This window comes from Lutra lutra, chromosome 4 (genome assembly GCF_902655055.1).
Source record: "Lutra lutra chromosome 4, mLutLut1.2, whole genome shotgun sequence".
NCBI classification, from domain to species: Eukaryota; Metazoa; Chordata; class Mammalia; order Carnivora; family Mustelidae; genus Lutra; species Lutra lutra.
In genome coordinates, this window is record NC_062281.1 from 185,362,621 (window position 1) to 185,390,261 (window position 27,641).

Below are 27,641 nucleotides of genomic sequence, written 5' to 3' on the forward strand. Positions count from 1 at the left end.
ACTGTCTCCCTATATTTCTCCGGCACAGAGAGTGGTCATGGCGGCCAGGGGAAGGGGCTAGGGTCTGACACCCCTGAGGGTCACATGCGTGCTGACCGCTCCTCCCCCTGCTGGCATCTCAGACATCCCCCAGGGAGTCCTGACTCCAGGACAGAATGATAAACTGGTAAAATTTAATAATAGTGTTCTTTTTATACCAAAAAGGACAAGGGACAGATGTCCCCCATTAGAGGACAAAGCTCCAATAGGCTTCCCTTGCTGGGCCTTGTTTTCCCCAAGTTTTCCCCAATACATTTATGTTATTTAAACTCAGTTGGTGGGGGCAACTGGGTGGCTCACTCAGTCTGCCTTCGGCTCAGGTCATGATCCCAGGATCCTGGGATCCAGCCCTGTGTCAGGCTTCCTGCTCAGTGGGGAGCCTGCTTCTCCCTCTGCCTGCTGTGGCTCTCCCTGCTAATGCTCACGCACTTGCTCTCTCCCTCTGACAAATAAATAAATAAAATTTAATAAATAAAATTTTAAAAATAAATAAATAAACTCAGTTGGTGACATTTCGTTATGGTGGCCACAGCCATCTGAGACACCGCCTCACCCCCCAACCCCCGTGCCCAAACCAACAAGTCAGGAACCAAGGGGCAAAGCGCACAGGGCAGCCCAAAGTGGGGACCAGGAGGCCAGAGCAGAAGGCAGGCTCACAGGATTCAGGGGGAGCCAGGGAAGGGGGTCCCTTTGGAACCCACATCCAAACCTCCAAAAACTGGAGCCCATATTTACATTGACACACATGCAGTGTCTGTCGGTGAAAGGGATTTTTTTCCCTCCCTCTTCCCCCTTTAATTAAAAACTATAAATGCCTTATCAAAAGCTAATTAAAAATACCAACACAGTGCCAAGTGGCAAAAAAATAGCTCAGTACAAATATCCGTTTATAACCCTGCAACAGGCAGTGATGACGCAGCAATTAGAGGCCAGGGGAGCGGGGGAGGGAGAGGGGAGTGGGTAGGGAGAGGAGGAGAAGGAGGGGAGGGAGAGGGGAGGAAAGGGGAGAGGGGAGGAGGGAGGGGACAAGAGGCAGGGGAGGGAGAGGAGGGAGGATGGTGCCTGTGGGTTGGGGAGCTTCAGACTCCTCAGCCCTCTCTGGGCGCAATGGGGGCGGCTGCCCTCCCCCCAGCACATATCTTGGAACCCTAGGAGCTGAGCTAGCGGACGGGACAGGGACTGCGGCCCTCTTCATGCTGTGCACAGGCCGTGCCCCCTCCCAGGGTCGCAGCTTTGGCTGTTCTCGCAGGCAGTGGTGAGAACTCAGAGGAAGTGCACACATTAAGCTCTGAGTGTTCCCGGGACTCAGCAGCTGAACACCGAACACCGCCAGCCTTGTCTTCCAGACATCACCCTCGGACGCATCCCGTGGCAGGTGGCTCAGTAACATGACAGGTGCAAATGCTTAACGTCAGTAAGCACTCACTCTGCCAGGCCCAAAGCTGTGCCTTCGCCAAGTTGTTGAACCCACTGGGACCCGTGAGCTGTGGTACTAACATCATGCCCATTTTACAGATGAGAAGACCCAGGCGCAAAGCAATTTGCTCACCACTGGACACAGCCACCTCCTGCCAATGGGGGCGGGGGGAGCTGCCTGCATGGCAGTGAGCACCCCGTTCACTCAGGGACCGCAGTGGGGATCAGGGATCTCCAACTACCCCCAGATTCCCTGATTTGTTTCCAAGCTGCCTCCTCAGCCTGTCTCCCACCACCGTGCTAGTACGGCTCCTAGTCAGTGCCCAGGGCTGCCCCCACCACCCCCCAGCCTCCTCACCACTGGTCCGAGGGTAGGCGGCGAGGGTCCCATCCTGCAGACCAGCAAACAGGTGGAAGGGGCTGTGGCACAGGCAGAGCACAGGCTGCAGACCGGGGCTCCTGCAGGTCGCCAGGCACTGGGTACCCGTGTCCACACTGCCGTAAACCAGGATGCTGCAGGGGCGGGGGGGCAGGGGAGACCTGAGTGACTCATGGAGACCCTGCCCCCACTGCCCTGCAGGCCCTCCAGAGAGGCCTCCCTCCCCTACCAAGAGGCTGCTGTTCTGCCTTCAGGAGGCTGGGCTTTCCCAGGGTCTTTTAAGGATGGCACCCTCCCCACCCCTGCCCCAGGGAGAAGCAAGTGGGAGGCTGGAGAGGGGGCAGACAGAGGTGCTAAGAGGACTGTCTTCAGGACCACACAGACCCAAGTGGGAACCCAGACATGCCATCTTCTAGCTGACCCCCCAGGCTGCTACCCCTCAGTTTCCCCCGCAGAATGGGGCAATGATGCTGGCCTCACAGCCACAGAAAGAAAGGAAGCAGTGACGTGCTCCTCTGCCCCAGGCCCCTCACCTGCCATCCTGGAGCCCGAGACAGATGGTCGGATGCACTGTGGTTGAGGGGTCAGGGGCCATGTGGCTCTCGTCTCCACTCTCCCCTTCTTCTGGCTCGGGAATGTACTCCATGCAGAGCACAGGGGCCGCCAGCGGGAAGGACTTGACCGTGCGGGGCGAGGGCCGGTTCAAGGAGAAGATCTCAACCTGGCCCCCTGCACCTTCCTGCCCGCCCCCAACCTGCAGTGGAGACCCAGACAGGCCATCAGGCACAGCCACCAGGGTGGGGACAGAGCTCGGCGGAGCCTGCCTTCCTGGTGAACTGTCCCAAATTTCTACTGATACTGAGGTTAGGCATCGGGAAGAGCGTCCCCTCTCCTGCCCCCACACATCCCGCTGTCCCTGAAAGTCACTCTTCCCCAGCTGCCATGGCAACAGATTAGATTCAGGGCCCAAAGGAACTCAGGCAAGGAGCCGAGGTAGACCAGATACCCATCAGCTCTCTATTTCTCCAACTTTAGAGTGAATTTCAACCAACAAATAGTGAACATATGTCTGCCCCTTTACAATGTCCTCCTCTGTCTGGTTCACCATTCCACCTCTATGCTTAGCCAGTGGCAAGCACTTAATATACACTTGCTGAACAGATGAACAGACGGATAAATGGATGGATGGAAGGAAGGGAGAGAAGAGTGGGTAGATGCATGGACAGATGGACGGATGATGATATGAAAGTGAACGGATGGATGGATGGATGATTCTATGGGCAAGTGAATGGATGAATGGATGATTATACAGATGGATGGATGGATGGATGGATGGACAGGCCATTGGATGATTATTATGGATAAGTGGATGGATGGGTAGATGATTATATGGATGGATGGATGGATGAATGGATGGACAGATGGACAGATGGATGACTATAATGGATAAGTGGATGGATTGACGGATGGATGATAATATGGATGGATGGACAGATGGATGGATGGACGGATGGACCGATGGATGATTATTATGGATAAGTGGACGGATAGATGGGTAGTAGATGATTATATGGATGGATGAATGGATGGATGAATGGACGGACAGATGGATGACTCTCACGGATAAGTGGATGGACGGACGGATGGATGGACGGACGGACGGATGGATGATTATATGGATAAATGATGGATAGATGGATCGATCAATCAATCATCTGATTGATCGATGGATGGATATACCACATGTTAGATACTGGGGAAACAGTGAGGAACAAATCTCCCTCAGAGAGAATATATGGGATGGACTCTAAAGGGTGAGCCAGAGTTTTCCTGCCTGAGGGCCTGGAGACAGGAATAAGCAGGAGCTGAAAGGTGGCCGGAGGGACGGGGAGGTGGACCCTCCGGGAGTCCCTGGGAAAGCACAGTCTGTGCCACAAAGAGCATACGGGGGCCTATTTGAATGAAAAGAGGCTCTTCCAGGAATCCCAGGGGGAGAGAAGGCGGCTGGGATTGCTGTCAGAACTGGGCAATGCCAGCCCTGCTCCCTGACCCCCAGGGTGAAGCCCCTGCCACCCAGGTACTCTGCACAGCTTCGTTCATTTCCCTCATGGCTCATGACCATTTGCAAGAGTCATGCTCCGTTCTTGTCCCCTGTCTTCTGCTGCCTTGGGTGAACCCACGTCTGCCAACTCTGAGCACAGAGCCTGGCACGGAGGTTCCCAGGAAGACCTTCTGGGTGAAGGTGCACGTGACGGGGCCAGCAGACATTTTCCAGCATCGCCTTCCCACTGCTGCCCTCCCTGCTTCTGTCCTGAGGCCACAATCCCTGGCTGGGCTCGGGAGTGACTTACCCAGAGATAGCCCTGTGGAAGGGACGTGCTGACCGCTGAGAAGCCCAGCAGGGGACAGCTGACAGGACTGTGGACCAGGGCCCCAAGCTGCGAAGACACAGAAGGCACACGGGGGCTGAGCATCAAGGTGTCAGAGATGCCAACATTTGGCAGCAGGACTTCTGTCCAAACCACCTGTGGGGGTTGTCAAACCTGCAGAATTGGGGACCCCATGCAGGTCCCGAATGAGAATCCTTGGAGACCAGAAAGTGACAGGTTTCACAGGATCTCCAGGCAACTCCTATGTACTCACATTTGACCAGTGCTCTCCTAGAACCTTCTGGCAAGGAGATGCCTGAATGATACTCTGGGCCCGCTACCGATTTTTCGAACTAAGCAACATCTGGATAAGATTTGTTGAAAACCACTAACACCCACCCCGCTTTATTTTACAGATGAGGAAATGAGGCTCATGGTGGACGCATGAATGCCCTAAGCCACGGGAAGATGACGACAGGGCCTGGCCTGCACCAGCCTCCCTCCTAGATCTCCCTGCATTCCTCCAGAAAAGCACAGTGGAGGAAGGAAGGGGTGCTGGACATCTGGTTCCACCCCGCTCAACAACAGAACTACTCCACAGACAAGCCCGCCAGCACCGGAAGGCCGAGGGGCTGGCAAGGCTGCCCACGGGGGCCAGGGTCTCCGTCTTTGACCGGCTGTCATCAAGAGCCACTAGCTGCTCACTCCTCTTGCACCTGCTGCCCCAAACCACAGGCCAGATGGCTCTCTGAGGCCTGTTCCCTGTGCTCAACCCCACCAGTCGGGCTCTCTGGCCAGGACAGCAGTGCACGGAGGTGGCCCGGCCCTGTCTTGAACCCTGCTGGAACCCCTAGCCAGTAGGAAGGCAAAGGAGGCGCATAGGGGAGAGCTGGAGGCGCCGCAGGGAGGACCTCAGCCACCCCACCCCCCATCCACCCCACCCCTCTCTGCTTGGGCAGGTGCTGCCCTCTGCTGGTGCTGCAGGCCCTGCGGCCCTGGCCCAGGCGGGAGGTCCTAACCAAGTGTCTAATGGTTGAAGATGAGGAAGCCCAGAGAGGTCACCTCATCCACTCCCCTCGTTTAGGAGCTGGCAAATTCTGATGTTCGGGCGTGGGGGAGGGGACACGACTAACTCAAGGTCACACAGCAAGTTGGCAGCAGAGTGGGGGCTGGAATTCCAAGTCCCATTCCCGGCCCAGCACCCTTCCCACGCTAGTTGAATTCTCCCCAGAGGCCCGGCTGCCCTCGTGCAGGCCTCAGCGCTCCTGGCACCCAATTGTGTGCAGCTGGGAGCACAGGTGCAGGCGCCCGAGCAGGAGGCTCCCCTCGCCCTGCCCCCCACCTCCACACGCACCCTCAGGCCCCCACTCCTCGGCATCTCACTTCATGGTGGGCCACACGCAGCGGAGGCTGCCCAGTCCCTCCTGCCAGGCCACTGCTCCAGTCCTCCCACAGACCGGAAGGGGAAACTGCAACCCTGAGTCCAACGTTTCCATGGCAACCCCAGGGGGCCCGGATGTCAGCCTTGTCCACAGAGCCCTGGGCCAAACTGTTGGCAAAAGCTCCAATGGCCCCAGGAGTCCCAGCGGGGTCAGGAAGCCACTCTCCCAAATCAAGGTGCCCCGCGCTGTGCAGAGGAGAGTGGCTCGGGCTGGAGGACGGAGACAGGCTGTGGGCGCAGCCAGCCGGGGCTCTGGTCCCAGCTCAGCTGCTACCAGCCGGGGACCCCAGCAGCCAGTTCCTCATGGTCACGGAGAACCTGAAGCTTCACCGGATGGTCGTGGGGACTGGAGAGGCAGATATACGGCACTTGGCACGGGGCCGGGCACTTCCTGTGGGACGTGCTGGCCCTCTACGTGTGCCACCCCGTCTCACCTGCAGCACCAGGCCAGGAGGGGCGGGCTGGGGCAGAGCCAGTGGGCAGGGAACCCCACAGATGGCATCCAGCTCTGGCTAATGAGCCTGGAGCAGACCCTCAGCAGGTCTGAGCTGCAGCCCCCGGCCCCCGAGGTGCTCATCGTGGAGCATCTCAGCACCCTTTCCCCAAGCCCCTGTCCCCAGACAGGCTCCCAGGCTGGACCGCGGCTCAGGGGGACAGGTTTGCACTGAGCCGTCCCCCTTCTACATGAGGGACTTCGCAGACGTGTGTCCCCAGGGATGAGGCAGAAGACGGCTCCACAGGGGGGTGGGTTTCTTTCAGGGAGGCCCTGAGGGAGCGGCTTGTCTGTGACCTCACCACCCAGGAGCAGCCTGTCAGGCCATGGCCTGAGTCCTGTATTCTCCAGAGGACTAAGGCCATCGGGGGGTGACAGATGTCACCCTGGGGTCAGCCTTCTCCACAGGATGTCCTAGGGCCCGGTAAGCCACAGGCGGGGTGGACCGTGAAAAATCCCACCCCACAGACTCTACCTGAGTAGAGTCCCCAACCCATCCTGGCCCCAAGGCCCCTGGGAACCCCCACCCCGTGCTGGGAAGGAGCACACAAGACTCCTCCCTATTAATCAGTCAATGAGGTCTGAAGGCCAACAAAGGCCAGCTTCCCTGAACCCTACTGGGATGAATAGCATCTGGCCTCCACGCCAGAAAGGAGTCCAGAAGCCCCTCCTTCCCCAGGGAGTGCCGGGAGACCCTGCCTCTGAAGGTCTGTGGGCCGCGGGGAGGTCCCGAGTTACTGGACGTGAAGCGCCTTGAGCAGAGCCTGGCACGGACGCCTCTGAAAGGGCTCGCTATCCCACTGCTGTTGCTGCCCCCTGGCCACTGGCCACCGAGCCACACTGGGAATCTGACTGCACCCCCTAAATCAGGCTGTGGCAGAGGGAACATTCCACCACCCCGACACCTCCTCCAGGTGCACACACTCAAGAGCCGGGTCCGTCCTTCCTGCCATCCATGTGGCTAACCCCACCCTGGCACGCTCCCCGAATGCATCCCCATGTCCCCTGCCCCTGTCCCCTTTTCTAGGACCAGGAAGAGAGGGAGGAGAGTGAGGCCAAAACACCCCAGCATCCAAAGGAATATTATAACACAATTTTTGGCAATAAAAATTAATGCAAAAAAATCCTTGATGAACAACTAGTAAGATGTTAAATACACACAGAAACGGACCCTGCATGGCCCTGCCTCATCCCCATCCCAGCCCGTTAATTACCCCCAAAAACAGCAGCCAAACCAAGGCCACAATTTGCTGATTTGATTTTGGAAGTATTGCATTAAAATTCTACTCATCATGATGACTGGGATTAGGTGACTGTCCCACTCGCCTCACCCCTGCCTGGCCCTGCCTCTACCTGCGGCCAAGTCCTGCCAAGGCTCGGCGGGACCCCCACACCGAGGACTGTGTGCTCTCTCGGTCGCCAGTCTTGTTCCCCCAGGGGCCACGGTTCACTCGCCCACACCACAGCCAGAAGGACTGGATGATCTTTCCAAAATGTACATCAGAGGGTGCTGATCCCCTGCGTGGAGCCATCCTTGGGTGTGTCATGGTCCTGAGAATGAAACCCCACCGCAACCAGCCTGGGAAGCTGGCGTGGCCCGGTGCATCCACACGGGACCTGAGCTCCAGCCTGTCCTCCCAGCTCTCGGGGCTGCAGCGTCCCAGGCTGCCTCTGCTCTGTGCCCCTCAATCTGTCTGGGATACTCACCCCCTGGGCCTGCAGGGGATCGGGGCCTTCTCACCACTCACGTCTGCCACCCCCGCCAAGAGGCCCTCTTGGCACTGTGAACATGGAGCCCCACCCCTGTATCTATCCCAGCTGACGTAACACACATCACCCTCCTATGTCCCCCCAGGTACTGCTGTCTCTCTCCAGACTGAAAGCGACAGGAGGGTGGGTCCCCACTACACACCCCGTGTCCGGCACAGGACCTGGTATGTGGTAGGTGCTCAAAATTATGTGCAGAACAGACAAGTGAATGAACTAATAGCTGAACGGACGCCTCAAGGTCATGCACTTGTCACTGTTCAGAGCCCCAAGCTACAGCCCAATCAGCTCGTCTCTTAGGGCTTATGTATCTAAGTCCCAAGCCTGTGTTTCCCCCTCCCCAGAGCTCACATGAGTTCCTCTCCTACGGAAGAGGATGGCAGTAAGGACTCCAGAGGGAGGGGTGGGCGCAGCCAGGACATCCGGGACAGGTGACAGTGGGGGGAGCGTGCCAGAGGTGGGGCACGTGGGTGCTGGAATCGGACGAAGAAGGGTGCCAATTCCTGGACCCCTCACTAGTGGTTGTGTTTTTAGAAAATCATGTCACCTGTCTGAGCCTTGGTTTCTAACCTGGGAAACAGATCTAGAAACATCTATTCATAGGGTTCTTATAAATATCAAAACAAGACAGTGGTGGCAAAGCACTGGGGAAACGTGGTAGGTACTTGACAGACAGAGGGAGGGCGGCCACGGGGCCAGCGTCGGCTCCCGCCTGGCAGCATCAGCCAGGGGCCAACCCGTGGTCTGACGGAGCACCTCGGGCGTGTTCCGGCCTTTCTTCTGAGCTGGAGTCATGCCATCCGCGGATGAGATCATTGCTATCTCTTAGCTCAAAATCACAGGATTTTTCCATTCCCTTGACCCACAGAGGGCATCTATCCGCATAGTTTTGGTGGGGAAGCGGACGGACTCCTACCGCATCAAAGCATCTTGGATGACTCCATCCATGAGAGGTGGAGAAGCTGGGACCACACTCTGGCCCCCTCCTGCCGGGGGTACAGCCCGGAAGTCCCGGTCGTCCCACGAGCCACCTGCATGGTGTCAGCAAGATCCATTCACTCACCTGCAGACTGAGGCCCCGTGAAGAGAAGGCGGGGATACAGCAGGCCAGGATGGGGCACCAGAACGGGCCTTTGCTCTTCTTGTCCTCATCCGGACACAGCCAGCCCGGCTGGTTCTCCTCCCCTACAGCAAGAGCAAGGAGGAGTGGGGAGCCAGTCAGAGTCCGCGGACCAAGCAGGCAGTGAGCAGCCCTGCACGCCCAGGGGACCGTCCCCAGCCCCACGCCTGCCCAGCCCAGATGAAACCCAGCCCTGCTCCGTGGTCATGGCCGTGCATCCCGGCAGCAAGGTGGGAAACCTAAGAGTTGAGTCCTGGCTCGCCCACCCTCTCGCTGAGCAGCCTTGTGCAAATCCCCCCAACTCTAAGCCTCGATTTCATCACCCATGACACAGGGGCATAAAAATGCCTTTGTCTTGAAGTCGTTGTGGGCATCCAGTGAAATAGTAGATGAGAAAGGGTTTCAAAATGTTGTGATACTGAGCACAGACCAGGCCCTGCTTCCTTGATCTAGAGGTCTAGAGGGGCTTCTAGAGGCCAAAACTAAGCCAGAAGACAAGGTGCCACATCCATGCCACTCTACACTTGACTCTGATGACGACAGTCAAGAGTATGACCCTTTCCTGCTTCCTTTAAGACCCACCCTGAGACCCAGGAGGTCCTCGGCCTCCACATTTCCAGTCTAATTGGACACCGAGGACCTTGGGGGTCTGTGAGAAGCACAAGGGCCCGGACCGTGGACTCGGGTCTGGACACCACTGTGTTTGAGAGCATCTGCTAAACCACACTCTGCAATGTCTCCTTCGCGTGGGTCAGGGCTCCCTCACATGCCACCACCTCCAAGAAGTCCTCCCTGACCACCCTGGCTATGACGGCCCCCTCTCTCAGAAACCAGTCTAAAGATCACCTCTTATTTCCCGCACAGCCTGCACCACAATCTAGAATCACTTTGTCTATTTCCTGTTCATGGTCTCTCTGCACACGTCTCTAGAATGTAAGCTCAGGCCAACAGGACCTGGCCTGTCTGGTTTGCCACGATCTCCCTGGTGCCCAGCCCACTGCCTGCACACAGTGAGTGCTCAGCGGGGACAAGCTGAAAGGGTGAATGAAGAGAGGGCGTGACTGAGCAGGTAACTACCATCCCACCATCCCTCCTGGAGAATTCTCCCTGCTCAAGAGCCCATCCTTCTCCATGCTCCCTTTGGGGGCCGCCTGCCAGGAACGCCGTCAGCCCGGGCAGGGCATGGTGAAGACACCTACTGTGCATCCACACGCAAGCACATGGAGGTGCCACAGACGTGTTCCCGGCTTCTCGTTTTCACAGTAACCAGCTCAGTGAGAAGCGTGATTTTTCCCTTTATGGACAATGAGGCCGACACTCGGGGATGAAGTAATTGACTAGGTCATGTGCGCGGGTGGTGGCAGAGTCCAGATGGGGATCTGGGTCTGCTGGACTCCTGTGCTGTCTCCCAGCAACCAGCACCCCCCGCCCCATTGAGGTGCATGACTGACTCTCGACAACCAGGAGGTAGCTCCGCCCTGGAGAGGGAGAGCCAGAGGATGGGACAGGGCGCCCCGGGCGAGAGGGGCCACTCAACACAATGACATCAAGCCGAAGGGCACCTGGAGCTTCAGGGATGGGAGGAGTGGTCTGCCATGGAACAGTCATGACGCAGACCTCTCACCCCCACGTGTCTACTCAGTGGCCAGGAGGAAGCAGGGACCCGGGCCCACCCTGGCCCAGCCGAGCAAGGGTCAGCTCTGCCCGAGGGGGCTCACCAGCCACAGGGCCTCCAGACTGGGGTCCTGCACCAACCTACCATCAGTCCTCCCCACAACAGCCAGAGCTAGCCCACAACTTCTGCCGGACGTTGACATTCCCAAGTCCAATGAGTCTTATCCTCTTGGAATCAAATCTAGACTTTTCCAGAACAGTGAGGCTGATCCTTCCCTCCCAGCCTCATCCCTCTGTCCCAGGCTCCACTGCACTAGGCTTTCCTCAGCCACTTACTGAGTCTGGGATGTTCCCTCCATCTAGAGAACTGCCCTCTCTGTCCCAGGGCTGGCTTCTCTCCTCCCCGAGGCTTAGGTTACTTGTCTACCTTCTGGGAGTGAACCCAGCTGACCACCACCCACCCCTCCCCTCCATCATTTTCTGTCTCAGCCCCTGTTGGCCCATCATGGCCCGAACAGTTTTCCACTCTTGTTGGTTTGCCTATTTTTTCCTCTGTGTGTGCATGAGTGTGTGTGTGCATGAGTGCGTGTGTGCATGTGTATGCATGAGTGCATGTGCCCATGAGAGTGTGTGCACAAGTGTGAGTGTGCATGAGTGTGTGTGCCTGTGTATATACCTGAGTGTGCGTGAGTGTGTGTGCCCATGAGAGTGTGAGTGTGTGAGTGTACGTAAGTGTTGCATGAGTGTGTGCATGGGTGTGTGTACATGAGTGTGCGTGTGTGCCCATAAGAGAGTGTGCGCCAGTGTGTAAGTGTGGTGTGTGCGTGAGTGCATGTGTGCATGAGTGTGTGTGTCCATGAGAGTACGTGCGTGTGTGCGTGAGTGCACATGCATGCATGTGTGCCCACAGGCTCCCCAACTTCACCTGTGTTCTGTATGAGGTATGTCAATCATACTCCAATAACATGGCTTTTACCAACGCCCTGCCACCAGAGAAAGGTGTCATCCTGGTGCCGGTTGTGGCAGGAGGAGCTGGGACGAGGGGCACAGAGGATGCTGCCTGAGAAGTGGAAGTCATCCACAATGTCAGGCATTACGGCATGACCAGCCTGCTTTGGCAGAGGCTCCAGTCCACGTGCCCAGGGAGCCTACCCCGCCAGCAGTCCCCGGGCTGCGCGGGGGGCTTACTCCCCAACGGGCACAGAGGCAGCCCCAGCGTCGGGCCTCCGCCCCACTGGGTCCTGGAGGCAGAGTCACAGCAAAGGACAGCTCACCAAGGAGGTGAGGCCGTCACGGAATGGACAGCTACAGCACAGGACAGGCGCCATCATAACAGAATACCCATGTACACCACACTTCAAAGTTTACAAAGCTCTGTCCCACGTGAGGCCTCATTTCACCCTCAGGGCCGCCAGGAGGGGTGGGAGTGGGCATCCCCCCTTACCCGGGGAACCGGAGGCCAGGGGACATCAAAAGCTGGGCCCAGGAGCCGGAGAGTGGACCAAGCATGGGGTGACAGCCCAGAGAGCCCGCCGAGGGCAGCACCCTTCCCCTGGGCAGGTGCGGACATCGCGACCACTGTGCTGCCTCCCAGACAAGCCCCTAGATGGTGAACAAAGACGGGCGGGACTTGAGCCTGCCCTGCTCTCAGGCTCCTACCTGATCAGGCCCCTTCCGCCCCAGAGCCCAACAGACAGCTCAAATGCAACTGTCCCCGGAGCTCCAGCTCCTTCCCAGAGCTCGGTCTGTGAACATAACCCCCCTCCATCACCACGCCGCCCGAGCCCCTCTCCTCTCCTTCCCCCTATGCCCACAGCCTATCAAGTCCTGGCAATTTATTATGATATATATTTTTTAATGATCTGACCTTCTCCTTCCAGATGGTGCCTTCCCTGCCTGCGATCGGGAACGTTAAAGGAAAATGGAGTTGTAGCTCCCCATCTGCCACTGCCATTGTTCCTGTCACAAAACCACAGCAGCTGAGACCAAATTAGAAGGCTGTTGCAGTTGAAAATTGAAAACCCGCTTGGGATAAGTGACATTAAGCACCAGCACCGTCGGCAGAGCCGAGGTTTCCAGGTGACATTAAGTGAGGGCTTACTCAGCGCCCGGCTCTGTCTGTCAGCACCCACTGAACACATCAGCACCCCATGGGGCGGCGGGGGGAGCTCGAGGGCTGGAGGCCACGGCCCCTTCCACTCCCCCAACATCCACGCCCTCAGAGCATCCCCGTTGGCAGCAGGACGCTGACTGCAGCAGACCCCAACTCGGCCTCCAGCTCCCTCCCTGTGTGACGCAGAGCCAGACACTGAACCTCTCTGAGTCCGCTGGCCCCTCCAGAAAACGCAGGAAATTATTCCAACCATTCAAGGGTCACTGTGAGTGCTGGGGGCAGAAAGTAGTATATGCCAGGCCCTCAAGACATCGGGAGATCTCTGTCTTGGAGTTGAGGAATCTGCCTAACCGGGGGCTTGAGGGTGGCCACCGCCCCTCCACGGGGCTGAGCCACTGGCCCCGCCCTGCTCCCTGACCCTGCCCGGACTCCCAAAGACCCTGTGCTCACTCCTGGCACTGCGACTTTCCCACCGCTGCTATGATACTCCAGGGCGGCCTCCTGGGCCACCCTTCTCTACTTTCTAAATCCGAGGCTGCCCTCAAAGTTCCCCTTACACCCAGAGCCACGGAGAGGCCACTGGCCAAGGCCACAGACATGGGGGCTGGCGGGACATTGGCACCCTTCTTTTGCAAACATCCGCCCGCAGAGACAGAGAGACACCGGTGCCCGGGGAAGGCCAGGCGAATGGCCGGCGGTCACCCAGCTGGGGTGGGTGACCCACTACTGCCAGCTAAGGGCTTGGGCAGGTCCCAGTGCCCACGTCCATGCCGGATGAGAGCCAGTGGAGAAGAGAGCTAGAATGAGCTCAGCACGATGCCTGGGCCGCGCTCAGGACCCGCCACTCGAACGTCGCCAGGAGGAGCACGGGGGTCACTGGGAGGACTTATAGCCAAGTCAGAGGCAGAAGGGGGGCCAGGCTACGTCCTGTGAGGACGTGTCCCTGTGAGCTTGGGACCAGCCCGCAGCCTGCCGAGCCCAGATCCTCTGGGAAGGAGGGTATATGGAGAGCTGTGATGGGAAAGGCTCCAGTGACCCGGGGGTGTAAGAGACACAAACACAGCACTTGAAGAGCTTGGGGTGAGGGGGGACACAGGCAGGGAGTGCTGAAAGCCCCCAGCCATGCCTCTTCCTTCTCTGGGGCCTTCCATCTGCAGGCCTTTCCTGGAGCCTTTCTGAACAGGAGACTAATTGGCAGAGGGGTAGGAGGGTGGCCTGTCCCCTCCCTGTTCAGCACTGAATCACATGCGACCTTAGACGGGTCACTTCCCTGCCCGTGAGATGCAGGTTCTCCCATCCTAGGAGCTTCCTCCATAGGCCAGGTGCTGGCTGTCCCAGGTGGCTTCCACACCCATCTCCCTATATGTTCACAGGAGCCCCATGAGAGGGGCACTGACATTATCCCCACTTTCTGATGGGGAAAGGCAAGTAAAGGCTAAATCATTTGCCCGAGATCACAGAGCTGGGAAGCGACAGAACCAAAAACTGACCCCAGACAGCCTGGATCCATTTCACGAGGTCCTAAGATCCCCAAATGTAAGGGGGAGAGGACCCCTGGAGCTCTAGTCTGAGTCACCTCCCAGAGGCCTTTCCCTTGACCCCACGGCACTAGAGGAGCCCCGCTGGGATGTGAAGCTGGTTCCCAGATTCCCCAGGGCACCCTGCCCTTTCCTCCCTAGGGGCAGAACTGACCCCCCCATTCTGAATCCCAGGCACCCCCAGTCCAGCCCTCTCCTTCCTCAATGTTCAGTGGATTATGATCTCCATATGTGGTAGTCGGGAAAAGAGAAAGATTAAAAAAAAAAAAACACACAGAAAGGAATCACATCCTTTGTGAATAAATGTTTTTAACATATTCTATTACCAACAGGCTCATATTATTCCCCACCACACCCGACAAGCACTGCAGGGTTAAAAAAAAAAAAAAAAAAAAAAAACCTGGCAAAATAAAAGGAACAAATTATTCAAGCCCCAGGGGAACCCAGACATTCAAATAAGATTTCAAATGACTCTCCTTCCATTAAAACTTTTGCTGCAGTGAAACCCGCGTGGTGATAAAGCAGCTGAGCGCGTCACAGGCAGCCAAGAAAGCAGAGTCTCACAGCACTCAGCTCCACTCCCTCCAACGCCAAGCCCCACTCGGCAGAGCAGCTGAGCCTCAAACTGGAGACCAACCTGCCTTTAGAGCAGGTGTACAATCGGGCTCTGGCATGCCCGAGACTGAACTGCTCCGTGGGTCAGCAGGGGAACCACGTCAGCCTTCCCTGGGGCTAGCGGTCGGCTGCCAAGGCTGGGGCTGTCTCTGCTTAATATCCCCTCTCCTCCCTCTGCAGCTCTCTTGGCCGCCCGCAAACATCCAGCAGAGGCTTGTACCACGTCCGCACCAGATCAAGAAGGCCTCTGACCCTGGCTCCTTCAAAGCCACAAACTCCTCCCCATTTCCTCCCGCCTCCACAGGCCCTCTCGGCACAGCGGGCAGAGCAATCCACTCAAGTGGAAACCAGACCAGACGCTGCCCAGCTCTCGCCACTACAAGGAACAGCTGGCCATCACGCTCAGAAAAAGTTCCCTACATCTCGCCCTGGCTTTCTGGAAAACCTGCATGTCCTTCCAACTGCCTACTTCTCTCCCCACGATTCATCAGCTCTGGCCACCGCAGGACCTTTGCACTTGCTGTTCTGAAGCCTAGACTGCTTTGCCAGATCTCTGTTGGCTTTAGACGTCCCTTCCCAGGGGCCCTCCCTGATAGCAGTCCTGACCCCGAGGCTCGGTGACAGGCACGTCACCCAACTCTGTCCCCTAAATGGCCCCACCTCTCCCTGCTGATTTGCTCCTCATGTAATGCCTATCTGCCCCTCATAAATCAGAGCTTCCCTGAGAGCAGGGATATTTCAGTTTCTGTCATTGCTCTTTTCCCCATGCCCAAAATCACAGTAAAGACTCATTCCATAATTATTTTTTTAATTGATGAAAACCAGGGTCAAACACTTCTTTCCAGAAACATCTCAAAACCTATAATAAGATCACACCGAAAAAACAACAACAATGAAACAAAAAATGTCCCTGTTATTGGCCAGAAGCCGCAAACGGGAATTCTGGTACATCACAGGAACTAGTAGCTCTAACAGGCAAGTATAAAGTCCTTACAGCTGGACAAACTTGCGGTTTGCAGACAGAAACTCTCCCAGTGGGGGCCGGCAGGGGAACGGCAGTCCAGAGTGGGCTCTGGGGCTGACTGCCCAGGGTCGGAGCGCAGCTCTGCCCCTTCCTGCTGTGTGAGCTTGGGCAAGTCATTGCACCTCTCTGGGTCTCAGAGCCCTCCACTGTACAACGGGGTCCACAACAGAACCTACCTTCAAGAGTTAACCATCAATGTGAAAAGAAAGAGACACGTAAGATGCTTAGAAAACCGTCAGCCACCGAAGGACGCGCTCTGTAAACATTGTCTTGTTTATCTAAGTAATCATTATGGGATGCACAAGACAAAAGAAAAATAACAAAGAGGCCCTGGTTGAGAATCAGTTTAATCTAACCTGCACTGCTTTGTTTTTTCCTTTGGGTAACAGTTTGATAGAGAAAGAATTCGGTTACCATAAACCCCACCCTTTTAAAGCCTTCGCATCAAGGTTTCTAGCATATTCCGCACTACCTACGTTTGAAACATTCGCATCACCCCACGGAAAGAAAGTCTCTCAGCAGCCCGCCCGGACCAACCCCCCAGAGGCCTGACAACTCCTCATTGACATCGTCTGTTGCCATCACTTTACAGACAGGGAAACTGAGGCTCGGACAGCGGCCGTGACTTGTCCAGGGTTACTAGGCAGAGTCTCAGGACTCAGGACCCTGGTTCCCGTGTTCCTCCATGGCACCGCCTACCTCCAATTCAGAAGCGTCCTTGCCCCCACGCACCCACACGTGCACACCCCAAGCCTCCCTGCTCCGCACCCCTGGCCCCTGACGCACTCTCCCAGGGCTTTACTCACGGAGTCCGATCTTGGCCAAGTGCAACCTGTTGACCCAGGAGATCTTGCTCAGGGGGTTGGGGGTAATGAAGACCACCATGAAGCTGATGGGGCGGCCGGACCTGTGGCGAGGGGGCGAGGAGCGTGAGTGCCCAGAACTAGCTTCTGTTGTTGCCCCCGCCACGGGCACCGGCCGCGGCACCAGCTCCGCTCAGAGCATCCCAGCGAGGCCAGAAAGGCTGGAGTCCCAGCCAAGCCTCCGTCCCCTGGGGGCAGAGTCGCTCCACCCACCATGGCGGTCTCTCCGCAAAGCCACCAAGCCATGCTCCCCAGCCCAGTCCCCAACCCCCAGGCTTGGTGCCTAGCAGCTCAAGAGGCCCTTCCAGGGCCCCCCAGTCGGCTTTCCTTGGGCCTCACCAGACACACATACACATCCGACCAGGAGCCTCTGCAGGGAGAAACGGGCTCCCGTCGGCCTGCTCCCAGCGCCGGGCACAGCGTGGGTGCTCCACGAATGTACGCAGAATGGACATGTGAATGAATGAGCTTGAGATGGGCTTGGGCAGCTAGAGGTCACTGTTGTCACACTACTGTCCTCTCATCTCAAATCAGTGGGCCCCTCAGAGTCCTCTGGGGCCTGTTCTCCACGGTGGGGGTGGGGGGAATCCAGGGAGGGGGGTGGAGCCAGTGTCACTGACTCTCCCATGGGAGAAAGGGATGCAGGGGCAGGAAGGGGCTACATCAGGGGAATGGCAGCCGGATCCCAGCTCAGAGCCCTGCCCCTCTGCCTCTGAGACTCCAGCCTGGAGCCTCTTATCTTGGGCTCCTGGGCTTGCCGCCTTACCTCAAACAACAATGCTCCAACCTTCCCAGCCCTGCAGCCAGTGTGCCTGTAATGCTCTGTCCCCTACTGTCCCCCCCATCCTCAAGTTCAAATCCAGGCTGTGAGCCCCCAGGCAGCATCAGCCTAGGCTTCAGGTCAGAGTCCGGCTCGACCTCCTACTCTGCAGCCAGCGGCGTGGGGGCTATCGGAGTCTTGGACTCTCCCCGCCCTCATCGGCAAATTGGCATTCAGCTAGCCTTCCCTGTCTCCACCACACCTGTCATCAATTCCACAAACATCAGCTGAGGGTCTACAGGGCACAAGCTCCAGGGTGGGCATTTGGGGCCAGGGCCTATGCTGGGGGGAGGCTGGGTCCATGAGGAGACCCAGAGCCTTGTCTCAGGGCTGTGTACCATCTGCAGGAAAAAAAAAGGTCACAGCACAAATGGAACCAACCAATAGCAGAGCATCTAGGTGCTGAGTCTCCTAACAGAGGATGGGCTTAAGCCAGGTATGAACCGGACATTCATTCATTCATTCATTCATTGGATCATAAGCACCCCCTCCGTGCCAAACGTCGTGCTGGGCAGGGCCCCCAGGGTGTACACACCCACGCCCATGACCACCCTGATGAATAGGTCCACTCTGGGTGACCCCTCCCTGCGTCCCCCCACCTCCCGCAGTGGTTATTCCCCATCTCACTTGTCAGGTTTTCCAGGAAGCAGGAGCCTGAGACGACACTTGTTGGCCGAGTGGATCTCCTCCTCCTTCACCCGCATTAGCCTCTGCAGGGCCAAGCACCAGTCTTGAGCCACGGTCATGTTCAGGTTCTAGGGTTGAGGATACCAGTGAGATCACCATAAGGCCCAAAGCCACATGGGAGCCTAGAGCATTCAGGGGGCCCCGGGGGAGAGGAGCTGGGGAGCTCGACAGGGACCCCTGACTCAGCCACAGCAGGTGGATGGCCCCCTGGGCTACAGGCCCAGACAGGCTTCCCAGCCCTCATTCAGACCCCACCTGGCTCCCCTCCTTCGAGAGGGATACAACCTCCCAGCCAGCTTCCTCTCCAGCCTTGGGGTGAGGTCCAGGAAGGGGCTGCGAGGCTGACTGGTCACTGTGCAGAGAACAAAAAATCACCACGCACCCAGACCCTACTTAACCCCCATCGGAGCTTCACCCTGAACCAGAGGCACCTACCAGGCGTCCAGGTAGCAGTGGGGAGCTAGCTGTAGCTGCTCCTCCTGCCTGCAGGGTTCAGAAACCAGGAGCATGCCTGGGGCCTGGGCTAAGACCTGAGCCCTCTCCCACCCTGCCTGCTGAGGCTGGGCACTGCCCAAGGGAGGAGCCCGAGCCCCACAGAACTGGGCCGGGCTTGGGTACCTGGTAGGTGCCGTGCAGTGTGCTGATGAGGAAGGTTATCTGCTCGACCACAGCCAGATCTTTCTGCAGGTCCTGCAGCTCCTGGAAGAGGCGCGGGGGGCCGAAATACACCTTATCTGGGCAGAGAAGAGACCGACTCAACTTCACGGGTGGGGGAGGGACTAACTAGGACCCAAGTGTCCATTCACTGCAAAAAGGAAGACCTGTCACCCTGGAGATATGGCACTACAGACACAGGAGGAGACACTTGCCCTGGTGGAGTTCCCAGTCTACGTGGCAGGGGGGGGCAGGGGGCACAGATCTAATCACAGGTAGTCTAGCATCTGGGTCCAGGCCACACTCAAAGAGTCACAGGAGGCCAGAAGACTAAAAACCAACTGTGCTGGCAAAAAGTGAGGAACCTACACAGGGCCAGGCGCGTGGTGGGCATGCTCCCATAAAAGGAGAACAGCATATGCAAAGGGACTGTGGTTTGAGGAAGCCCACAGACAGCGAAGTGTTCACAGATGTACTGAGGACCTACTATGTGCCAGGTTCTATTCCAACCGTTAGATAGCTGTAAATAAGACAGAAAGGATCCCTGTTCTTTTTTTTTTTAAGAGTTTATTTATTTATTTGACAGAGAAAGATCACAAGTAGGCATAGAGGCAGGCAGAGAGATAGGCAGGCTCCCCACTGAGCAGAGAGCCCAATATGGGGCTCGATCCCAGGACCCTGAGATCATGACCTGAGCCAAAGGCAGTGGCTTAACCCACTGAGCTATCCAGGCGCCCCAGGATCCCTGTTCTTAGAGAACTTATGACCTAGGTAAAGGGGGAGAGGGGCAGCAATTAACAACCACAACTGAAGAAAGGCACTAGGAGGAAAGATATCAGGCCAAGGGGACAGTGAGGGTGGCCGGATCTCTGGGGATGATACAGATGTGGTGCTGGGGGCACGGGAGATGAGCAGCAAGAGACAAAGCAGGAAGGAGCAGCAGGCCAGGAGGGAAAGTCCCTTGAATGCCGGGCTAGGGATTTTGGGCTGTATTCTCTAGGCCCCGGTCTCTCGAGCTGGGGTCTTATGGAACCCCGGGGGGAGGGCTTACTGGGGTTTTCATCTAAAGGACGGTGTGAAAAACAGATGTACTTCCTGAGTCCCCCTGGATGTGGTGACTTTCAGGCCACGTTTTCCTGCACAGGGTCAGGGCCCCAGCAGACTCTGGTCATGAGCAAGGAGCCCCTGGATGGTCTCCGAGTAACGAGCGGGGAGCGAGGGGGCCTGGCAGGGAAGTGATGCCTCACACCAGAAGAGCAAAGACCAACTCTGCGGTGAGCCTGGTGGGCAAGCTGGTGGGCAGCTCTGGTCACCACAGGGCACCCTAGGGGAGGGTTCCAGAGGCCCTGAGAGAACCTGCCCCCGAAGAGGTCCACAGCCACGTTGTGAGCAACGGGGTTCTGCAAAACAACTTTCATCCAGCACATTAAACGAATGCCGTTAATTTGAATCATGCTGTGTTGTAGCTTCACAGTCATCCCACTTCTGATTCTGTTTTGGTTTTATGGTTGTCCAAGGGATAGAAGCATCAGAACTTTCTCACACCTAGTCTTGTCCTTGCACATATTTGAATAAAAAATCATTCAAGGCCAACTAGGATTCAAGAAGAATTCTTTCTAGGGCGCCTGGGTGGCTCAGTGGGTTAAGCCTCTGCTTTCAGCTCGGGTCATGATCTCAGGGTTCCAGGATCGAGTCCCACATCGGGCTCTCTGTTCAGCAGGGAGCCTGTTTCCCTCCTCTCTCTCTGCCTGCCTCTCTGCCTACTTGTGATCTCTGTCTGTCAAATAAATAAATAAAATCTTAAAAAAGAAAGGAAAAAAAAGAATGAAGAATTCCTTCTTTTTCCCTTGAAAGGAGTCAGGCCGCATAGTAGTCTCATTCGAGAAACATGGCAGTGATAGAGGGGCCCCAGGGTGGCTGGTAGCCATAAGGTGGGGTCAAGCTAGGGCTGAAGACATCTCTGGGGAGGACAAAGGAGGCCCTTCGCTGAGGGTGGGGTTGGGGGAGGGTGCTTCTGGAAACCACAAAATAGCCGTTCCTGCTCACAGACCCAGGAGAAGGGACCCAGCAACTGGGGGTGGGCGCAACCGGCCAGCCTGGCCCTCCGAGGGCAACAGTGCATGGTGCGATCCCTCCCGCTCTATTGCCAGAATTGCCCACTACCCAGAGAGGCACTGTCCCAGGCCAGACCCTAGACAGAGCTGGGCTGGTGGGCAGGGGAGCCAGTGCCTGTGGAAGGGGCCTCCAGCCCAGCTCCTCCCTGCCAGCCCTGCAGCTGGGGTCTTCCCTTCACTCAACAAACAGCAGTCAACACCCCCTGCCCACCGGGCCCCAGGGTAGGGCTGCCGCCAACCATCACCAGGGAAGGTGACCACCGAACCGGGCCTTGAGCACTCAGGACAGGCGGCCTGGCCCAGTTGGAAGGAATCAGGAAAGGCTTCCCTGCAGAGGTGTCATCTAAGCTAAGCTAAGTAAAGGCAAACGAGACTAAAGTAGGACAGCAGAAGTGTCCACAGAAGGGCGGAGGCTGGGAGAAGGCCCTGGGAGAAGGGCCTGGGAGAAGGCTCTGCCCCTCAGGAACAGAGAGGTGGGTGTGGCCACGCAGGGGAAGGGTGGAGTACGGAGAGGAAGGGGGCAAAGACTCCGGGAAGGACGGCAGCCAGGAGCCTCCTGCACCAGACCAGGCGTGCTGGCGACGGCCACCACGGAGATGGACAGAGGTGCACAGCTGAGAGGCTGCCCAGGCCCTCCCTCCAAGTTCTCATTCCTCTCGTGCCAGAAAAGTCAGAGCCAGACAGCCCTGAGCCTGGGCCCTGAGGGTCGAGGAGCCTAGGGGAGTGTCACCTGGGCCCCTCACTGCACAGAGGGGGGAACTAAGGCACAGAGAGGAGGGCCAGCCACTGAGGTCCCATGGGGCCAGGCAATGGTCAAGCACAGACACAAGATCCTCTCCAGAACTCAAAGGTGTCACATGTGTGCACTCGTGTAGGCACACACATAGGCACGCATCACACATGTGCACTTGTATAGACACACATCACGCATGTACGCTCGTGTAGGCACATGTGTAGGCACACAGGTGCAGGGGGGGTGTCGGGGTGGGGGGGCAGGGACAGTGTCCAGTGCACAGGATGGAGGTGTGACTCCAGAATGCACATGAGCAGCTGGGGGTCTGGGTGCACTCTGTGTAGGGTGAGGCTGCAAACCGGCCGAAGCCTCTCGGCCAGGGGGCCCATCGGTCGGGGCTCGCACACAGGGCCCCCAGGCCTGGGCAGCTGTCCCACGGGCAGCCGCGGGCCAGGTACTCACTCTGGGCCTGGCCCACGGCAGAGGCCTTCTTGGCGCCCGCATGCTGGATGAGCACGTTGTCCTTGTCGTAGGAGCCGCTCTCCTGGCCCACCTCCACCACCTGCACCTGGGGCAGCGCCGTGTTCCACTTCACCACGTACTTGGGCCCCAGGGGCACCAGGCTGCTGATCTCCAGCTGACCCCTGCCAGGACAGACAGGAGGCGTCCCTGGAAAGCCCGTAGCAGCCCAGGCCCAGGGCCAGCCCAGAGCCCACTCCTCAGCACGCCAGCTCAGCCAGGCCCCCTCGCCACACAAGCACAAGACCTCGGGCCCAAACCAAGCTGGGAGGAGCAGGGAGCCATGGATGAGGCGGAAGCCCCGGGGTGCCCAGGCCCCAGCCCAGATCCAGAATCACATGCCCCGAGGCCCCGAGCCCCCAAACCCATACCTGTTGTTGGCAGGCCTGAGGAAAAAGACAAAATGGAAAGGAGGGTCATTCCTGTTACTGAGTGATTTCTAGAGGGCTGAGACCGGTGGAGGCCAGCCACGGGGCTGGGCCAGGCATGCACATCGGGGACCACAGGAAGGCCTTCTCCCCAAGCTGGCCACTGGCCTCCAGTCACCTGTGATTCGCACAATGGCCCTGCTAGGAAGACTGTATTAATCCAGACAAGGACACCGATGTGCAGACAGGTCACGTGACTTACACCAAAGTCACCTAAGCTGATCCCTCCCACCCACTCCCCCCAACATGGGCCGCCAGCCCACCCTGCCCCGCTCACGCCAGGCTAGACCCTGAGTGGCAGGGGGCAGAGCAGGTGTTCTCCAGAAAGAGTGCCTGAAAAATCAGAGCACGGAGTCAGGGAGGGAGGGAATGAGCGAGCCTTAAGCACCACCGCAGTGAGCGGGGACAGAAGCTTCTTCCCCTGAGTCCCCTACCAGCGCCAGGTCTCCTCCAGACCTGTAAACTGGCAGAAAGGTAGATCCCTGTAAGTCTGATGGATGGACAGACGGATGGGTGGATAGAGGGTGAGTGAGCCTGGGAGTCCCTGGACAGCGCTGCTCCAGGTGCCGGAGCCACAGCCACGGGGACTGTCCCCAAATCTGCTCCATGGCCATGCCCACCCCGGCCGACTCTGGGTGCAGAGTCAACATCAGGGGCTCCAGCCGAGAGGTACAGGTAACGCCCCTTTGGATCTCAGTTACCATCTTCATATCAGTGTTTCCACGAGGATTTTTAAATCTCTGTCAGCTACCGGGAGCAGAGTCTCCTCCATTTGAAGGGCTAAGAGCCCCAGCCGGACTGGCCCCAGCTGGAGAGCATCTGGCACAATCCCTTGGCCTCAGGCTCAAGTGGGGGACGCAAGTGAGTGAACGGCGCCAGGTGGGGACCGAGAAGCTGGCAAAGCATGAGACCCAGTAAGGAGGCCGTATGACCCAGTGACAGGTCCCTGTGGCCCTGGGCAAGGTGGGCCTGGAATGCTGGCTCTTCAAATTTTCAAGAGAAGTCAAAAATGTCTCAGTCTTTGCATGAACTCCCTGTGTGAGCCCCGGTGAAAGACCTCTGGAGGCCTGACGCAAGACAGGGGCACAACGGCCCTCACCCCACCCAGGTTCTAGTTCTTTCAGGCACAGCCTGGAAGCCCAGCTCCGGGCATTTCCACCACCTCAGTCTCAGACAGGAGGCCAGGCTCCATGGGGGAGACAGTGCCCAGGGCAGTGGTGGCAAAATCTCTTGAATCCCAGGGTGGTTGGAACCCGGGAAGCTGTTCAGTGACCAACAGCAGAGTTCTAGAACAGACCGCTCTGCAAGATGGACAGCTGCTGGCCCAAAGGCCAGGGGTGGCCCCGGACAACCACTCCAGATGCTCAGGGGAATAGGGACAGAGCAGGCCAAGAGGGATGGGAGAGGAAGCCGGAATGTCTGAAACCCAAACCGAGCACACATGGGACCCCCTCGCAGAGAGGCCAGTCCAGCAACTGGGACACAACGGGGGCGGGGGGGCGGTCCCTATAGCGGAGCTATGACCCAAGCCCACTTACTTGAAATTGATATTGGCGCAGACCAGCATGTCGTTGAGCAGGAAGACCCTGCGCTCCTTGGACTTGATCAGCTGCCCGCGGTCACCGTACACAGTCTCTGTCAGCGTCTCACACAGGAGCAGCTGCCGCTGACCCGAGGTTAAGAGCTGCGAGAGGGAGACAGAGCAGAGTGAACACCAGCAATGCACACGCTGCCACGCAGACGTCACCGCGCCCAAGAGGCAGAATCCTCTCACTGTGCGCAGAAGACACCGGGGCCGGGAGAGGCAGAGGAGAAAGGTGGTGAGTGGCGAGAGGCACCAGGGAGGAGGCCAGAGGACCGCACACTGGGGTCTTTGACTGCTTGGCCCAAGGCCAGCACCCGTTCTCAGGTGTGCCAGCCCCGGACGCCCCTCTCCACAGTGGCCACCACCAGCGACACAAACTCTGGAGTCGCAGACACTGGCTTGCACCCTGGCTCCCCGCACACCAGCTACACAGGCCTCTGGCAGGTCACTTCACCTGCCCGCAGCCCAGCTTCCCCAGGTGTCAAGTGGGGCGGGGAGCCACCGCCCACATAATGCACTACCGGGCCTGGCGTTCTGTAGCCTGGTGCAAGATGAAAATGTGGCCCTTGTTCAAATATTATTTAGGATTTTAGGACAGTGACAGCAGCAGAACACGACACCAAGTGTGGGGCCCTGCTGAGCGCCCGCCCTGCACGACGGCACTGGTCATGTGTCCAACGGCCTGGCCCTGCCCGTGTGTGTACTCCATCAACGGGGATGCTGCCGTCCCAACAGCCTGCTGTCTGCGATGGTCTTTGCCATAAAGAGTTGTGGCCTCGCTCAGGGAGACCTCGGCCCGGAAGAAGTCCCAGCCCTGCACCCTGAATTGAACAGTCCACCAGCCTCGCCACACGAGGGGGCTGGCACTGATCTCCCCGTCAATGAGGTGACCCTCGAAGAGGCTAAAAACCTTCAAGCCTCAGGCATCTGAGCAGGTGTTTGCCAATCTCAGGCTGGACCCCAAGAAGCCCCTGCCAGCACCGGGACCACCATCCCACTCAGGGACCTAGCAGGAAAACAACTTTTTACTGAGAGGGACTTTTTTTTTCCAGAGGGGAGAAAAACGTTCAGCAAAATTCATTCCCAAAACCCATGACTCTGATGATAAGAGTCATCCTTCCCTCGCTCCTCACCCCTGCTGGGAAAGGGCAGATTACCCTAAGCCTCCCCCCCCCCCCCGCCCCCGGAGAGACAGCTCTGTCATTCTCCCTAGAACCATGTGTCCCAGATTGCCACAAAGGCCTGAACTGCCCAGTGCCTGCCGGGCACTGCACTGGGCACTGAGGATCCCACTTCCCATTTAAGCAGCTCTGCAGCCCCTAAGGCCATCCCCACCCCCAGAGGAGGAAGCCAAGATCCAAGAGGTAAAGCAGCTTGCCAAGCCGTGGCACGGGACACAGCCAGGCGTGTGCACTGTCACCAGCACCGGGCGGCCAGCTGGGTGTGACGGGGGTCTGGGAGGCCCCACGGCCCCTAACACAACAATGATTCAGGGTCCCTTGGGGGGGCCCTCTCATCATGGCTAAGGCTGGGCTCCCCTATGCCACCCCCTCCACCAGCAGGCTGACGCCAGCTCCCGGAGACAAGGCTGGAACCCTGAAGACAGCAGGTCTGCTGAAGACTGCCACATGTGCCGTGACCTAAAACCTGGAAGTCCCCTGGGCTGCTAGCAATCATGCCCCTGCCCCATAGGCAGATAAAAGGGGGGCAGGGGGGAGCCAGATATTGCACAAACACTCCCCTGGAGAGTCCTGAGCAGGCACATTTTGAAATAGCCGGCAGGGTCCGTTTGGGACGCACCCGGTTTCAATTCTGCTTTTCCCTGGGTGACAGACAGCAAGAGGAACATCACCAGACCGGTCTCAGAACCAGCCGAGATTGCCCAAGGGGGGCCCTGGCCAGGGGTATGCACAGTGTGCAGCCACATCACAGCCACAACCGCATCCCACACGTCTCGAAAATGCCCCCCATTGGACATGTGGAGAAACTGAGGCTCGGGGCTTTTGGTTCCTTGCCCAACACCAAACAGGTCTTCCTGACCTCCAGCCAGTGACCACAGCCCCTTACTGCCCGGGTCCCCAGGGGGACAGCACAGAAGAGAACAGTGGGTCTGCCCTGAGCAGATGCCACGGAGGACCTCCGCCTGCCCAGCTTCCCCCAGCTCCAGCCCCGGTGAAACCCTCTCGGTTACAGTGAAGGGGACCCAGGGAGGGATAGAAGAGGACACCTCCCAAGGGCAGACACCCTCAGATACCAGCACAGCTGCCGGGCTGGCCTGAAGTCTGTTTTTCTAGAGACATTCCGACATAGAGATCTGGCATGGGGCTGGTTAGGGAGTCCTGCCTGGAGGCGGGGAGGGACTGGGGACTGGGAGGGCCTGGGCAGCTGCTTCTCAGGTGGCCAGTGGCCTGCAGGAAGGCGGGCCGGCTCTTCCAACGCTTCGAGAAGACCTACCAGTCTGGATTTTATGGGACAGCTTTCCATTTTTAAGTGACAGCAACTGATTCCATCTTCTTAAAAATAGTGTGTGGGCCTAAAAGCACATGTACAGCCTGAAGGTAGCCTGAGGAAGGAGACTCTTCAGATGCAGGGCCCCTGGGGGCGCCTGGGTGACTCAGTCTGGTAAGCCTCTGCCTTTGGCTTAGGTCATGGTCTCAGGGTCCTGAGATCGAGCCCCACATCGGGCTCCCTGCTCGGCAGGAAGCCTGCTTCCCCCTCTCCCTCTGCCTACTGCTCCCCCCGCTGGTTTGCTCTTTCTCTCTCTCTCGGACAAATAAATAAATAAAATCTTTGGGGGGAAAAGAAAAGATGTCAGACCCCTGAAGCTCAGAACAGCCAACAGACTCTCCCATCCAGGCTTCACAGGCCTGCGGCAGCGATCAAAGATGACAGCATAGGTTAGTGTCACACGCTGTGAAGTGCGGGCCACCTGGACAGGGCTGTTGTCCTCTGGGCAAAGCTTCCTACACTATCAGAAAGTTCCACCCCGTGTAGCTGAAATCTCACTGGCCTTCGTCACTGGCCTTACTTCTGCTTTTGAGGCCCAGGAGACTCCCAGTTTTTCCCCGAAAGATTTGAACACCTCCCCGTGATGACACCACAAACGTCTCTGCCCCCCAAAACAGCCAGTGTCCCTGCCTCTGTGCCCTGAGATGCGGTTGCCTCACCCTGAGTCATCCCCACCAACCTCCACCCTCCAGCAGGTCAAAACGGGGCGGCCCAGGGTGCAGGGCCCCCTGGGTCTGGGTGCAGTTTCTGGCGCCTCACGTCACGTGCACCAACAGATGACTCAAGGGGACGACGCTTTTCA

The 27,641-nt window shown here is 57.9% G+C and overlaps 1 protein-coding gene across 10 annotated transcripts in view; it reads right to left on the reverse strand.

Annotated features, from left to right (window-relative positions):
• Window positions 1-27,641, reverse strand: part of ARHGEF10L (Rho guanine nucleotide exchange factor 10 like) — a 157,285-nt gene that overhangs the window by 31,818 nt on the left and 97,826 nt on the right. For 7 of the 10 annotated variants that reach the window (XM_047725396.1, XM_047725393.1, XM_047725399.1 and 4 more), the window contains 10 exons: window positions 24,285-24,430; window positions 22,690-22,704; window positions 22,262-22,443; window positions 18,917-19,032; window positions 18,239-18,366; window positions 16,735-16,835; window positions 8,968-9,089; window positions 4,186-4,272; window positions 2,368-2,588; window positions 1,814-1,968 (listed from right to left, as the gene is read on the reverse strand). In XM_047725396.1, coding sequence (XP_047581352.1) covers window positions 1,814-1,968; window positions 2,368-2,588; window positions 4,186-4,272; window positions 8,968-9,089; window positions 16,735-16,835; window positions 18,239-18,366; window positions 18,917-19,032; window positions 22,262-22,443; window positions 22,690-22,704; window positions 24,285-24,430 — 1,273 coding nt within the window. The remainder of the gene's footprint in view (window positions 1-1,813; window positions 1,969-2,367; window positions 2,589-4,185; window positions 4,273-8,967; window positions 9,090-16,734; window positions 16,836-18,238; window positions 18,367-18,916; window positions 19,033-22,261; window positions 22,444-22,689; window positions 22,705-24,284; window positions 24,431-27,641) is intronic. The other 3 variants (XM_047725398.1, XM_047725400.1, XM_047725402.1) reach the window with 1 other exon arrangement.